This window comes from Sturnira hondurensis, unplaced genomic scaffold, assembly GCF_014824575.4.
Source record: "Sturnira hondurensis isolate 20B ecotype Veracruz unplaced genomic scaffold, ASM1482457v3 Scaffold0006413, whole genome shotgun sequence".
In the NCBI taxonomy this organism is placed as follows: Eukaryota; Metazoa; Chordata; class Mammalia; order Chiroptera; family Phyllostomidae; genus Sturnira; species Sturnira hondurensis.
The window spans coordinates 52111016-52127405 of NW_028079044.1; the positions used below are offsets into that span (position 1 = coordinate 52111016).

General features: G+C 56.3%; 1 protein-coding gene across 10 annotated transcripts in view; it reads right to left on the reverse strand.

The window, feature by feature from the left end:
* Positions 1–16390, reverse strand: part of PTK2 (protein tyrosine kinase 2) — a 156733-nt gene that overhangs the window by 62557 nt on the left and 77786 nt on the right. For all 10 annotated transcript variants that reach the window (XM_037048615.1, XM_037048617.1, XM_037048616.1 and 7 more), the window contains exons 7-13: positions 13709–13763; positions 9561–9701; positions 9017–9094; positions 7831–7938; positions 6527–6644; positions 3196–3226; positions 23–75 (exon numbers count right to left, since the gene is read on the reverse strand). In XM_037048615.1, the coding sequence (XP_036904510.1) occupies positions 23–75; positions 3196–3226; positions 6527–6644; positions 7831–7938; positions 9017–9094; positions 9561–9701; positions 13709–13763 (584 nt within the window). The remainder of the gene's footprint in view (positions 1–22; positions 76–3195; positions 3227–6526; positions 6645–7830; positions 7939–9016; positions 9095–9560; positions 9702–13708; positions 13764–16390) is intronic.

Genomic DNA, 16390 nt, shown 5'->3' on the forward strand with positions numbered 1-16390 from the left:
GGGCGGCCTCCCCCGCCCTTACCTGACATGGAGACCGCGTGTGTCCGCACGCCCTGCTTCTCGCTGTTGGCCAGCCTGCAACAGAGAGGGCATCGTGTGAACACCAAGCTCAGGGCCGAGCCACCCCGGTCTCCAGTGGGGGCTCGCGTTTCACAGGGTGGGGCTTTTTAAAAACTAGATTCTACTACCCGAACCCTTAGAGTCGCCAGCCCGCTCCCACGGGAAGAGCAGAAATTCAGACAGACAACTGCAGGAGCGCTGCCCTGCTCCGGGAAAGCGACTCGTGGCAGCGCCTTTCCACACCGCGGCACTGTCTCACGGGTCGGGCAGGGTCACACCAGACTCTCAGAGCAACACTGCGTGGAAAGGGATTGCCCCAGGGTCACCCAACGGGGGAAACGTGCCCCGAGACACGGACTGGGACGCTGCTATAGACGGCCGCCCAGACTCAGGGCACCTGGGACAGAGTGCGCCCACACCAGACAGCACAGCCGACAGGCTGGCTGGGCGCACCTAGCTGCTCGTCACATGAAATGGCTCGGCAACATCAGTGTTGTATGTTTTATCCACATAAAATAAAATTTTGGCCAAAGGTTTTAGCAACACTTATAAAAGAATAGCTCGATTTAAAATTTTTGGAAAACACATAGAATAAGGAAACCCTATAGTCTTTAGATATCAAAGTTATGTTGATCTTTTTATTACATAAAACTTTTCCCAGACACATAAGCATTCACTATCTAAATACTACGTAAAATTCTTCCTAACACATAGAATTTAAACTAGGAAATACTGAAACATAAGACAGTGTGTCATTTTTGAGAAGTAGAAATAGTTCATATGCAATTGTAAGACCGTTATAATGATTAGAGCATAAAGCCATAGAACTGGGTTCCTTTCATTGAATTCTCCATCGAAATTACCTTTTAATAAAAGTTTAACCCAAGCTGTCCCTGACCAACCATGTACTGCTCGGTGGCACCGGAGCCCCCTCTGAATGGGAACCACACACATACGAAGCCGTGGGGCTCCCAGCCCTGAGGCCTCGCCATTCTCCCCCACGTCCTGGCACCCAAACCCAGAGCCTGCACCGCCAGCACCGCTGTCTGCTGCGGGCCTCCACTCCCTCACACCTGCCTGGGCCTCCCCAGGCTCCTGGTCAGTGGCGGTGGCAGGGGCTGCTGCTGTGCAATGTAAAATTTGCTTCATTAACTCAGGTTTCCCAGTACCTGTGACTGCTTCTAACCCGCTGCCTTCCCCACTCCCATCTCTATTTGTGATTCCTGTCTGTCTCACTCCCCAAAGTCACCCCTTAAAGACACCCCACTGTTGACGGCATCCCGCACGCTGGTCCCTGGCTGCACAAGCAGCACTGGTCAGTACCTACTAGAAGTACCGTGGAGTCCATTCAGCACAGAACAGCTGCATGTCCCTAGATCCACGAGGGAGCTGGCCCCCCCAGCCCTCGGCTCACCCACACACCTACTGTGTGCCTGCTGTGCACCAGATGCCGCCTAGGTGGAGAACACCAACGAGTCTGGCCTTCTGCAAGGCTGGGGGGCTCGGACAAGCAGAGGTCGTTGGTAAAGTGTGAGAAGCACTCTGGTGAAGTGGAGTGTGTCACGGGAACACACACAGGGACATTCCCAGGACGGGCAGAGGGTGGTCACGGGAGGTGTGCAGAGGAAGTGCTGGGGGGTGAGACCCACGGGGCAGTGGGCACGGCTGAGGATGGGGCTAGAGGGAGCAAGAGGATGGTGGACTCCAGGGACTGAAAAGTCCAGCACAGCTGACGGACAGGGCACGGGCAGTGGCGACAGGAGGCCGGAGGTGCCAGCAGGGGAGGACTGTGCAGGCCCCTCAGCAGACACCTGGACACTGGCCCTGACCAGCGGTCAGCGGTGGCTTTAGCGAGGAGCGCTGCTCTTGCTACAGATCTGAGAATGGGCAGGGCAAGGGCTCGGCTGGGCAGCCATGGGCAGGAAGGGCAGAGAACAGGTGACCCCGCAGGCCTGAGTCTGCTGTCCCTGGAAGTGGCCCCTTGCAGGGCCAGGGCCCTGGGTTTGAGGAGGACTTGCAGCACCCCCCCACCCCCCATAAGGGGAGGGCACAACCGCTGCACCCAAGCCATCTGCACAGACTACTTGGTCCAGGCCGAGCTCCTGCCTTCCCTCTGGGAGTCTGGGAGTCTGCCCCGGGACAGACAGAGAGCGAGTGCTTGTGTCAAGGCCCCGTGAAAACCAGCTTCCTGGGTAAACAGCCCTGTACTCGTTCTCACAACTCAGCACCAGAGGAAGGGGGCTGTCCTGCCTGAGTCGGCTTGAACGGCTCCCGGGGCCTCCTTGCCCTCCTCTGGACACCCCCCCCATGCCTTTCCCGCTTGCCGGCCATACAGCACAGCCCTGAGTGTGACCACATCACGAGTCCTTTCTCAGAGAGTCATGAAACCTGGGGTGGTCTCGGGGGCCCCGACGCAGGAGCTCACTGGTGTAGCCCAGGCAGAAAACGAGAGCAGCTAAAATCAGGAGGGACCATGGGAAAGGGGAGTGGTAGGTGGATCTGATGGATTCAGGGAGTCGGCTGGAGGGACTGGTGAGGGACTGGCATGGCGATTTGCAGGGCGGAGGGAAGACGATGCCTGGGTCTCCCCTCATCATCCCAGCGCCTCCCAGGTGAAGGGCACCACCACAGCTGCCCAGGACTCCACTTGAGCCTCCCTCTGAGCCCTCACCCCATGGGCAACTGCCTGCTGACCCACACGCTGGACCTGCCCTCTGGTCCCCAGCTCCCAGCACGCTGGCTGAGACACATTGTTACAGTGACACAGACAAGTAACGCAGTTAACACAAACTACTTTCAGAATTTCTAACGGTCCCACTGGCAGAGCAGCCAGGAGGGTGCTCATGTCCAGGCCGGTGCGCAGCTGCGATGACTGAGAGGCGAGAGCAGGACCACTCCCCGCACCTCCCCACGCCTGTGCCCCAGGCTCCCGCTGAATGGAAACGGAAGGGAAAGTCCGTTTGGGGTTTGTGATTGAACCCAACCCTGTGACGTGATCTCCTTCTGGAAGCACACGCTCTAGCTCCCTACCGGGCGTGCGGCACCCAGCTGCTCAGGCAAAGGGCCACACACACGGCCGTGGCTTCCGCAGCTTCTGGCACAAGTGAGCGACAACAGGCACAGAGCGGCACTTACTTCGGTATGGACGGCAGAGCCCGTTCACCTTCTGGGGAGAGAAAGGAGAGACAGTGGTGAGGATCCGCCTGCCCTGGTGGAGGACGCTGTGCGGCAGGGGTGGGGTGGGGGGCCCTCCCACAGCTCAGAGCGGCCCTTCCGAGGCAGTCAGCACGGGCCACCCTCGGCGCCGGCTTTACTCCCAGGATCCGTAAGGGGCAGACACTGGCTGCCAGTGAGCGAAGTGTGAAAGGTGCTGCCCAATCAGAGCAAAGAGCGGAGGGGGCACAAGGATTAAAGGTGACCTCCCGGGAGGCTCCCAAATTGGCGGCTGCCTTTCAGTCGAAGGCCTGAGGCCCCTCTGCGCCCGGGGACCAGTGGGCCTGCGGAGCGCAGACCAGAGGGGCCCTGGAGGAGCAGCCCTCTGCCCACAGCCTCCTCCCTCCATCAGCGGCGAAGCTAAGGGCCTGGTCTCTGGTTGGGAAGACTCTCCCCTCCTCCGTGCAGCAGGAAGCCTGCGGCCCGACTCCACCTCTTTGGTACGGAGCAGTGGGCACAGACCCTACTGGCCTTGGCCCCTACGCCATCCCCGAGATGCATCACTACCAGAACAGTCCCCCCCAGAACCAACTCATCAACCTATTCCCCAGCTTACGATTGCGCTTTCAACAGTGTGTTGAGTAAGACGAGCACCTCGGTTGACCCCCAAAGCTCTGCTCTGCTCCTGTCAGCCCAAACCAATGCTCCGTCCACCATTTTTAGGGTGTGTGTGGGGCAGGGGTGGGAGTGCAGGCAGGCAGGTACCCATCTACTAGGGGTCTCTGATCCCTTCCCAGGCAGCTCCTGGGAAGCACCCTGGGGTGACTGTCACTCATGCTGTCTGCCCACAGCTCCTCTCTTTGAATTTGCCCTTGAACTTGGGGCCATCAGTTTTCCACCCTCCAGACCACAGGCCCATTCTCCACCGTTCCCCAACTCTATGGATGCTCACCATCCAAACTGTCACATTTCAAACATTTACCAAGAACACTTGGTAAATGAGGATGACATTTAAAAAAAACTATTTAGTGAAACCCTGGCTGCTGTGGCTCAGTGGACTGAGCACGGGCTGTAAACCAAAGGGTCACCGATCCGATTCAATTCCCAGTCACGGCACATGCCTGGATTGTGGGCCAGGTCCCCAGTAAGGGGGGTGTGTGAGAGGCAACCACATATTGATGTTTCTCTCCCTCCTTCTCTTTCCCTTCCCCTCTCTCTAAAGGTAAATAAATACAATCTTTAAGAAATCATTTACTAAAAAGGTAGACAATATGTTACAGTAAATATTTTTCACAAAATGCTATCTTTATGTGAAGGAATTCTCCCCAAACATTTAAGTATTTGCAAGGCACCCACCCATTTAAAGTACAAAGTGGAAAACCAAGAGCTCTCACCCCTGCAAACGCTGTCACTCAGACACCGGGACAGCCGACGAGCAGCCCTGCGCTGTGTCTCCTGGACGAGAGCTACTGCGGGGAAGACGTGCCACCCTTGTGGAAAGAGTGCACGGCTGCTGTCCAGGGCGCAAGGGGGACAGGGTGCCAAGGGGCTGCCTCGGGACCCACACAGTCACTTACTGACCTGAGGCTATGGCTGAGCTACTGTTTCCAGAGCACATCCCAACACCAGCATGTAAACAAAGGTTCCAGCCCTGACCAGCGTGGCTCAGTGGACTGGGTGTGTCCCAAAAAGCAAAAGGTCACTGGTTTGATTCCTGGTCAGGGCACATGCCTGGGTTGCAAGTTAGATCCCCAGTCGGGGCGCCTGTGAGAAGCAACTGATTAATGCTTCTCTCATACTGATGTTTCTCTCCCTCTCTCTCCCCCCTCCCTTCCCCTCTCTCTAAAGATAAATATGTTTAAAAAATAAGAAGGTTCCAATGACCTCTCACCCTCATGCGCGCACGCGCACACACACTCCCACTCCTCCCTGACTTGTTCTGACAACACAGCGCCCCGGCCTCGGGGCAGGCTGGGTGTCCTTCGGGGACAGCAGGAGCCCGGCACCTCGAAGCCCCTTCCTCGTGCTTTCCTGCCTCCTCCCCAAGATGAGACCCACTCAGCCCTTCTAAACTCCCTGCTCTGGAATCACCATTGCCACGCAGGTGAGTGCAGGAGGAATCCTGGGTCCCCCTGGCCTGCTCTGGGAGGGGCCCGTGGACCTGCCCACCAGGCTCTGGTGTCAGCATCCTCCTCCTCCACAGATGAGAGGCCCCCACGTCGAGGCTCTCGGAGAGCATGGAGAAGACGCGGCACCAGTGGCAGCAGTGGAGGCAAGCGCACTGGGTCTGTGGACCCTGTACGTGCCAGGCTCCATCCTGGACCCTCGCCTGCTCAAGGGTGTCCGAGCCCCCAAGCCCCACGGAAGATGGGAAGGGCCTTCAGGTTCCATTGACAAGGGAACCAGGGCACCGAGTGGGGAAGGTTCCCAGGGGACGGCACAGAGGACTTGGGCTGGAACCCAGAGCCAACACATTTCCAAAGCCCAGGCTCCCCGCTGCCACTCACTGCACAGTCATGCTTCGGGGACGCCTCCGTCGGCTGACATCAGAGGCCCATGCCCGCTGCAGCGCCCCTTCCCCCGGCCCTGCACACCCACATGCCACCTCCCACGCAGCACGGCCCTCCTCCAAGAGCAGAGGGGCTCGCTCCAAGCGCGGACTGTACCTCGTGACTCAGCACTGACTTTATTTTGGACTGCTCTGAGCTTCTGAGGTGCGCTAAGAAACAACAAGGCCCTGGCCAGGCGGCTCGGTAGGCCGGAGCATCACCCCACACGCTGAAAGGCTGCAGGTTTGACTCCTGGTCAGGGCAGGTGCCTAGGCTGTGGGTCTGACCCCCTATCAGGGCACACACAGGAAGCAGCCAATTGATATTTCTCTCTCGCATCTATCTACCTCTCTCTCCCCACCCCCATATCTCTCTCCCAAATCAGTAAATTCATCCTTGGGTGATGTTTTTTTTAAAACGTAAAGAGAAAAAAATTGAAAAAAGGCTTTATTTTCGTGAGCTGGAAGAGACTCTTAAAAAAGAAAAACACGCGAGGACATAATCCCCAAAGTTCACTGAAAAACACTAATGGCCACCTAGAACACACTCCGACAGCCCGGCTGCCAACACGCCAGCTTCCTGTGAGCCCCACCGACACGCAGCTCTGGGGCTGCGAGCTGGACCCCTTCCCTAGGACACGGGACACAGCCTCTGGGGCCGAGTGACCCATCCAGTCCCCGGTCTGCAGTCACCAGAGACAAGGACTGCAGGTTGCGGGGCAGGGCGTCGGCATGCGGTGGGGAGGCCCACACACACGAGCTCACCTTTCTGGGGCCGGACGATGAACGACTGCGAGGCTCCACTCACAAGCCGGCAGTAGCCATCGATCAGGTCAGCCATGTTCTCGGCAATGGTCAGGGACGGGGCTGTCACTGTCAGAGGCTGAGAGGGGAGCGGACCAAGAAAGAGCCGTCATTGTCCTCCCAACAATCAAGGGGACAGCTGCGCATGACATCAGACCTCTAGATACCCGTGGAAACAGGAGGGTGGCAGTGAAACGAGGTTTGTCATCAGGTTGGAGCAGAAAAGGAAGCCTGGTATTGAAGGAGGCTACTCCGGGAACAGGTGACAGACAGCAACCCAGACAAAACCAGGAAAACCGCCGAAACGGACACGTTCCAGAACAAGGCGGGTGGAAACAGTATTTTCCTTTGGAATGCCTGGCCCCTCGGGCGCAGGCTGACTAAACGAAGAATTTGGATAATCAGCCACTTAAGTATGGGCTATTTTAGAAAGGAGACCAATACGGAGTGAATTTTTACCCACCACCCATCATAGCCTCTCTGACGTGAAAGAAAACTAGGAAAGCGTCGTTCTTTTCAGCACGGACCGCACATTCTGAGGTGACTCTTTCCAACATGAAACAGGAGCTTCTGAGGCCCTTCCTACCAACCTATCATCTAGGCTTACCCAGGGCAGTCAGCAGGGGTCAACAGTTCATGGTGTCATTTAACATCAAGAAAGAATCTGCTGTGCTTGCCTGGGCCTCAGAAGCGCTCCGACCGCAGGGCAGACCCAGCGGAGGGCGGGGGCGGAGCCCTGCAGGGGAGCGCCCCGCCCCTCTGAACCACCAGGGCGGAGCACCCAAACACGCGTGCACACCTGCACAGTGGTGCTGGCCGAGGGGGCCGGGTTCCGTCACCTGTGCGTGCTCGCTGACCGCCCTGCGCAAGGGTCGTCTTGGGCAGCACAGGCCAGGGGCTGGCTCTTGTGCCACAGCTGCCCTCAGTGCACCGCGCACGTGCGGAGGACACAGGACCGGTGGCCTGACGTGGTCACGGGATGTACGTATTGTCATCCTCCGACACTTTTAAGCAGTTGTTTTCCTTGGTAATTCACCATGACCTTCAATCACCTTCACAATAATGCTGTCGATTGGTTTTTAAATGTTTCCTGTTCTAGTCTCGGGGGCACGTGACCATCAGTGTCCATAATGTAGCCCGTCCCACAGATGGGGAAGTTGGCCACTGCCGACCCGTGAAAACCGCCCGCACCCAGGAAGCGGCCTGGCTCTAAGTGTCCTCGCCCCCGCCCTCGCCCCTGCCACAGAAGGCAGGGCACTCCGTACCTCAGGCGCACCCGCTACCCTCAGCTGCAGCACGCCTTTTCTGTCCTTGTCTTCGCCGTTCGAGTACTGAATGGTCTGCACTTGGTTGAAGTCGGCTAGATGCGTGGGCTTTGGAGAGAAAAGGCACAAACTGGACCCCAGATGAAAGACTGATTTCACCTATTCTGTGAGATACCCACAGTCCCACCCCAACCCCGTCCTCCTGGAGACACCCTCCCAGAGACTGGTGTCTGGGGGGTTCTCCTTCCTAGGGCACGTCTGCTCACGTCAGGGCTGGGAGTGTGCCTGCTCTACGTGCTCCTGACGGCCAAGGGGGGCTCCATCCAGGAGCTGCCTGAAAGAGTCCCAGCAGGTACCAGAGAGAGGAAAAGGAAGGCAACCCCTGACTTGCTCAGCTCCCTGCCAGCGGGGAGGGGGCAGTGCTCTGTGAAATTCCTGGTGGGGATGAGTGTGCGGCTCTCCTTCCCCTGCAGAGGCTGCTCCCCCCAGGGCCCCTCCCAGCACACCCTGGGCCACAACAAGTGCCTGAGGCCCCCTGAGGCTCCAGGGCAGAACGGAGCTGGGGAGGCCGCAGGTGTCCCAGGGCCCTCCCACACGGACAGGCCAAGAGAAACTGCCCCGTTTCCTGAGCAGAACAAACTCTTCTTCTCAGGAGACAGACACGCCCACCTGCCTTTCAGCCCCCTAGCATTTCATGACAGCCCTTGCTTTGCAAGCAATGGGTTTCTGCACGTTTACTCAGAACGCACCTGGTTAAGGCCCCTTGCTCTTAGACTCCCAGTGGCCCCAGCCCCGGCTGCGGAGCAGCCCACTCGGCACAGGCCACATTGCTGGGACGAAGCTGATGGAGGCACCCCCAGCTTCCCTCCGCAGCAAAACACCTTCCAGCTTGCTTTCAGGCAGCCCTCCCCGCCCCCTGCCCCAGGCACCCCCCACAGCAGGCCCCAGGCTCACTCTCTCGGCATCAGGGACAGCTGCCCTGGAGTTTCCGGCCACCCCCCTCCCCCGGCTCCTTCCCATCTCCTGGCTTGTCCCCTGCTCAGACTACAAGTGTTCAAGTGCCATGGACCCCGCGAATCCCCATTCTCTTGGCCCAACCCTCGGTCCCCAGCCAGCCCACCGGGAAGGGGCAGGTGGGGTGGTGGGCCACGCTCAGCAGCCCCAGGACCCCCCAGAGCAGACTCACGCTGCAGCCCTTGTCTGTGAGGTAGCTGATGCCTTCCTCGGGGCCGATCGCCAGCTCCACAGAAATGACCCAGCTTGACTTGAGGGTGAAACAGGGGGAGACACAGGTACCAAAAGGAAAAAGAACCGTTTTAGATAAAGAGCCCAGGACACATTAAAGGGCCAGTGGGGGCTGGATTAGCTAGCCACTAATCTCTCTAACCAAGCAATACAAAATATCTGGCCCTTCATTAGCCCTGCCACTATGTGCTAAGCCCAGACAGAGACACTGCGCTCCTCCCAGTGGTCTGAAGCCAGTGGTCCCTTCGGGAAGGTTGTCTGAGCAGGATCAACTAGCCCTCCCAAACAGCTCACCAACACTGCGGGCCTTCTCACTACGGACACAGACGTGCCACTTAAAAAGATGATTTACTCTCACGCTGACACGTTTTTTGCATTTTCACCACACGCTCATGTTGTTAAAAATGTGACCGATTTGACCCCAACCAGAAATGCAGACACACGCGGGAAGTCCCAGCGTGGCCCACCCACCCGGCCCCACTCACACCAAGAGCGCACTTGAAGCATTCCTTGTCGAATCTGTACACCGGGGAGAGGACCTCGAAGAACTTCAGAATGCTCTCTTCCCTGTTCAGGTTGGCGAACTGCCTGAAGGTCTGTTGGATCAGCTTCCTCAGCGTCTTGGCCTGCACAAAAAACAGCAAAGCCTCCTCAGCGGAGAAGGGGCAGGGAGCACAGTGACACCGGCAGCCGGCAGCAGGGCTGCTCTCTGCCGCCCACGGAACGCCACTCCGGTCCACATTACTACACAATGCCATGCTTACCAGGCCTGTATACCTTCTTTTAAAGAACTCATAAAGTACACAGAACAGAAAATACACCATCTTAATCATGGTAAGCGTGCGGTTCAGAGGTTGTGAGCTTTATGTCCCAAGTAGATGTCTGTCTGTGAGGCAGCAGCTGGTCCGTTAGAATGTGTAAAGAATGAGGCATTGAGAGCAGGCCCGTGCTTGTGACAGGGGCCTGGCCCCCACAGGAGAGGGGTCAAGGCACCCCCATGCCCACTGCTGCGAGGGGTGGTCTGTGCAGGCCTTTTGAAGGGCAACTTGGACATGAGAAAGCCGCAGCTCTTGACCCAGCAATGCAAACGCCAGGGCATTACGCTCCAGCAGCTGCGATCACAGAACTACTTGAAAATTCAGCAACGAGGGGGTTCTGCAGAGCGTTTCCAGTAACACCTGGCCGGGCCACCTGTAGAGTGATGCGGCCGCCTATCAGCCACGCCGCACAGCCCAGCACCGCTGTGTGAAGCTCACTGACGGACATTCAAGCCCGTACCACAAAGTTCTGTGAAGAAACCCAAGAGAACCATCTGTGTGTGCTGGGGTGTGGAAGGGCACCGCCAGGTGGGCGTCATGCACGCACAAGGCCTGCACACTGAGCGCAGGCTCCGCCACTGAAACCAAGGCTCTGCCTACACGTGCCACTCAATCTTACACCAGCTCACACACAGAAAGCTACTCAGAGTTAGGTCAGGCCGTCTGAGACCATGGCTACCCAGCCATTTGGAGCATAGAAAGTATTTCATAATAGTGGACTGAGTATTTATCAGACGCTGCTAGCAAAGTAGACCCCTAGGGCTTCTCAGATGAAAACATTGTGATGTAATGCTAAAGAAAACTTCCAGAGACTTCCGCCAAGATGGAGGCATTGGTGGAAACACTGTGCCCTCTCCCACAACCAAGTTTGAATACAACAAAAGTTTTGGAGAACTAGGACACACCCAAAGACCAGAAAACGGAAGTCCGACAGCTACGAACCGTTTAATGGGGACGGTAAGAGAGGCGGAGCCAGCAGCGGAGCTGGGTCAGGCAGGACAGACCTAGGTGCTCAGGCAGCTCGGAACCAGTCGGGGTGCGGGGCAGACTGACCAAGGTCGCACATTCGCACACAGTGAGATGGACCACGCAGGCCCCAGGGGGCGAACCCAGTGGTGGAGGGCTGACAGCGGTGGCACACTCGCGTGCAGTGGAACGAAACGCGTGGGCCTGGTGACAGTGGTGGCTGTGGTGCCGGTGGTGGCTGCGGTGCCGGTGGGGGTCGCAGCAGCAGGCGGCAGAGGGAAGCCATTGTCCCTCTTTGACCCCGCCCCCACATACAACGTCACAACCCAGCTACTTAGTTGCCCTGCTCTGGTGAAAACCTAGGGCTCCGATCCTGCTACTTAACAGGCACGAACAGCCCAAAAGATGGCGCAAGAAGAACTCAAAGTCCCAGAGCCGATAACTCTAAGCAACCGAGAAATTGCCAGCCTCTCAGAAGCACAATTCAAGACACTATTTATCAGGATGCTAACAGAATTGGTAGATTACAGTCACAAGTTAGGGGAACATATGAAGGCTAAACTAATTGAAATGAAGGGAGATGTCCAGGAAACCAATAGTGATGGAAAGGAAACTGGGACTCAAATCAATGGAATGGACCAGAAGGAAGAACAAAACATCCCACCAGAAAGGAATGCAGAAATGAGAATTCAAAACAATGAGGAGAGGCTTAGGAACCTCCAGGACATCTTTAAACGTTCCAACATCCGGATTATAGGGGTACCAGAAGGGGGAAAGAAACAGCCACGAGTGGAAAACTTATTTGAACAAATAATAAAGGAGAACTTCCCCAGTCTGGCAAAGGAAATAGACTTCCAGGAAATCCAGGAAGCTCAGAGAGTGCCAAAGAAGTTGGACCCAAGAAGGAACACACCAAGGCACATCATAATTACATTAGCCAAGACTAAAATGAAGGAGAGAATCCTAGAAGCAGCAAGGGATAAGGGGACAGTCACCTACAAAGGAGTACCCATCAGACTGTCAGCGGATTTCTCAAAAGAGACCTTACAGGCAAGAAGGGGCTGGAAAGAAGTATTCCAAGTCATGAAATCCAAAGACCTACAGCCAAGATTGCTTTATCCAGCAAAACTTTCATTTAGAATGGAAGGACAGATAAAGTGCTTCTCAGATAAGGTCAAGTTCAAGGAGTTCATCATCACCAAGCCCTTATTATATGAAATGCTAAAGGGACTTATATAAGAAAAAGAAGATGAAAAATATGAACAGTGAAAGGACAGCAAACACACAGTTATTAACAACCACACCTAAAACAAAAGCAAACCAAGAGGACAGCTAGATCAGGAGTGGAACCATAGAAATGAAGAACACATGGAGGGTTAGAAACAGGGGGGTGGAGGGGGAGAAGGGGGGAGAAGGCACAGAAAATAGCATAGATGGTAGGTAGAAAATAGGGGGGAGGGCGAGAATAGTGGGGGAAATATAGAATCTAAAGAAAAAAAATTAAAAAATAAACAATTAAAAAAAAACTTCCAGTAAGAGAATAATAAGTTGAGGAATATGTTAACAGTACATGCAACACGTGTTTTAAAAAAATGAGATATAACTGACATAACGTTATGACAGATTTTGGTACTTGACATAATGATTCAGTGCTCGTATGTACTGCAAAATGACCCCTCGATGTCTAGTCGGCATCCCTCACCTCACAGGGCTGTGATTTTTGCGTGACCTGAACCTTAAGACCTACTCTCTTTGCAACTTTCGAGTACGCGATGCTGCATCAACACCCCTGTGATGCTCATTTGGTGCCTTTCCACTCCCCTCGCCCGTTCTGCCTGCCCCCAAGCCCCCAAGCCCCCAAGCCTGGCAATCTGTTTTGTTTTAGAGTTCCACGCACCAGCGAAGTCACACAGTACCTGTCTCTGACCTAGTCCCCTTGGCACAGTGCCCTCAGGTCCATCCGCGCTGTCACGGACAGCGAGGTCTGCTTCTTGTTTGAGGTCAGGCAACACGGCCTGGCGTGTGTGCACATCTTTGCACGTCCACCAGGGACAGACGCTGCGGCTGCTGCAACTGATGCTTCAGGAGACAGGGCTGCTTCTTCGTCCCACTCTCAGGCCTGAGTCGGACGGGCGCCACCCACGCAGACCCCAGTCTCTCTCCCCCAGCGCCCCACTCGCATGCTGGTGGACAGCAGCCACCAGGAATGGCGAGCTGAGTAGCTACTGAGCCAGGTGCTCCTGTGCCTGACTACTTGTCACCCGCTGACCAGACACAAGGATGACGACCACTTCCTCGAAGAAGGGAACCACGCATGCCTTGCGGTCCTCTGGGAAGCACTTTCGTCCATTTCTTGGGAACTGTAGAGATACTTCCCCAAACCAGTAACTCCTGAGCTCTTAACGTTTCTAGTTCTGAGACTGGATTTCGGTGACTGATACTCAAACACACCGAAACGAGGCTCTTTGGGGTCTGCTACCTAAGTCCAGACTGACAGACAAGCTGCAGAGGCAGCAGGAGAGCCTGGCAGGGTGGGCGCCTTCACAGCCACAGCCCGTGCTCGGTACCCCTGTCCCCTCACTACACACCTTACCTGCATTTCACTCTCTGTCCACCAGGGGCACGGGCCACTATTAACCTGTGACTGTCTGGGTTCTCACTCTCTGTCTCCTCACACCGTTAACAGTCGGGAAGCCATACCTCCAACACTCTACTCCTCATTAACATAACTAGAGTCCTGTTGCCTTTTTGCAGCTTAGCTCTCACACAGAGGGGCAGGAACCACACACCACAGGGGAGGTTTCTGCCCAGCGCGGCCCTTTGACGGTGACACGGGGAGCTGGCATTACCTTGACGGAGTCCAGTAAACTCCTAGGGAAGAACCGCTTCAAGCCAACATCTTTCCTGAAACAGAAGAAGAAGTGCAACAATAACCACACGGAGTCAAATACCCCACGACACTGCTGCAAAAACACAAAGGTGATCTGAGTCATGTGTCCTCGCACCGTGGTTCAGGAAGGGGGCAGGACACAGTTCCCCTGCACCAGCAGTCAGGGGGCGGCCAGCAGTGCTCTAGGTGCGTGCAGACGCTGGTGCCCTCGGAGGGGCCCTCTGTCCTCTCAGTGTGCCTCAGGGCCCATGTGGGAGGCCACCTGCCTGCCCAGTAGAGGGGCCCGCCCCCACAACGCCCCCTGAAGGCCAGTCCCACAAGGGTTTGCAGTGGGCGGTGCCGTCTCAGCCAATGGGCCCAGTTAGGGTGACATGTGGGACGGGCTATGGGAGTTTAAAAAACAAACCCTAAATTAAATCTAAAGGTTGACGCTTTTCCAAAATCAACTTTCTGAGTAGGGGGCACATTCCCCTCATCAAGACCTACCATCTCAGCATCACATGGGAGACAAGAGAAGACATTAACGGAGTTGCCTGAGGTCAAAAATGCTGAAAAGCCCAGTGACTTTCTTTAAATGAGGCTGTGTAATCGGTCACTCCTACCAAGACCCTCAAAGCGCTCCGGCCAAGCAATCTGGCACCCAGCAGCGACCGCCCTCCGCCTCCCTTTGGGCACCAGGGCCCAGGTTCCCAGCCCCTAGGTGGCAGTCCTGAGCTGGCCACGAACAGAGCCTGGACGGCCAGGAGTGTCAGGGGACAGTGGGGATGTGCAAAGGATCAGGGAGAGAGGGAGAGACGGGTGCCTGCTCAGGGGACCGTACAGAAACGACACACTACCAAACAGGAACACAGTGAGGGCTCCTTCGTCTGTAACTCTCAGCGAGCCGGCACCCCACAGAAATAGGGCGGGCCCTCCAGGCAAACGTTTTAACCCCCTGCCTATAATCTGACCAGTTGGGACCAAAACCGGAGGACTCCTTGCTAAATCCCAAACTGGTTTCTGTTCTCACTTTTTTATTTGTTTCTATCACCACATTCACCACACCTTTAGAAAAAGTTCTCCTGGCTTCAATGACATACTGTTTTCTGGTTTTGCCTACCGGCTAATTCATGAAGCCCCTGGCTTTCCGCTGACTTCCTAACCGTGTGCGTTTGCCCCTCTCCCTTCCTGTCCTCCCCAACACACAGCGCTGCGGTGACCCTGGACCGTGAACAGGACCGTGTGCCCCAGGCTCTGCCTGCTCCGTCTGCCTCCTGGGAGCACAGAGGCTTTGCATCCAGCAGTCTGGTGCTGGGCACCGCAGGAAGGAGCAAAGCAGCACAGGGAAGAGACCCAAACACCCTGGAGGCTCTGAGGCACATGCCCGAGCACACCCTTCCGCTCTCCTTCAGGCAACCAGTCCACGGAGAGAAACAGTTCCCATTTAGAGAGTTGGGGACTGGAACCGAGCCCATGCTCTCGGGTAGACGTGGCTGTCACCTCGCACCGGAAACCTCAGGCTCTCTCTGCTCTCAGATGGAGAGGCTGCCTGTCCCACTGCACGCCGTGGTGCTGAGGGTAAGACGACCAGAGTCGGGCCCTGGGACCAATGCCAAGGGACGCTCTCCTGTCTCTGGGACACCACGGGCCCCTCCTGTCTGGTGAGCTGGGCCTGCAGGCCTGCCTACCAACTGGCGGGAGCAGGGGAGGCGTGATCCACGGTACGTTCACGCCACTGCCTCAACGTACCGTGGCAGAATGGAGAGGGCAGGAGGCTCTGGTGGGGGCCCAGGGAGAGGGCTGAGAAGGGGGAGATGTAGAGCTGTTTGGGAGGGACAGAGAGCCGGCAGAGCTCCATGACGGACACATGGGGCAGGGGGAGGGAAAGGTGACCTCGCAGATGCGGACGTAGTGCCCTGGGAAGGGGAAGGCTGGGGTCACCATGAGGTCTACTTCAGACCTGGGGGTTTCACCCTCCCAGAGGGCTTCAGGGAGATGGGTGAATGAGGGAAAGACCAGGGAAGGGGACGCCTCTCCCCACCGCGACACCGCCCATGCCATCGGTCAAACCAGTTACATCTCTGTGTTTCTCAGAGCCAGGTGGAACTCGTTTCTGCCCCAAATAGGAAAATTAAAGGTGGACCAAGAGGGTGGTATGGTTTCAAGAAAGGTGAGAGAGCACATTTCTCTGTGGAACTAAAGCCTAGTACTGGGCGTCACTCTAACTTCCTGGTGCAGACAACTCCACCGGAAAAAAGCCGAGGCCAACCAATGCGCGGTGAGTCCACAGTTCAGCTTTCTCCAACAACTTTTCAGTAACAGGGAATTTGTAGCATCTGTCCATGTGTCAGAGCTCTTTTAAACGGGACACTGGGCAGGTAAGAAAATGGAAATGAGGCTGAAGCCCACAAAACCATTGGAAAAACTCAACGGCCCCCTTAACACCTTCCCATAGATTTAATCAAGAAGCTGGTCTACGTGAGGCTCCGCGCTGCGGGGTCTCATCACAGACACCTGTGCTGACCACTCTCGAGGCAGCGGGGGCCACAAGCTGCCCCACCGCACGCTGGCCCGGACCACACCTGCGCTCGCCTCTGAGCAGCGTGGCTTTGACTTCCGGTGGCGGAGCCTCGCCTCAGCCTGCAACGCCAGGCCTGCAAGA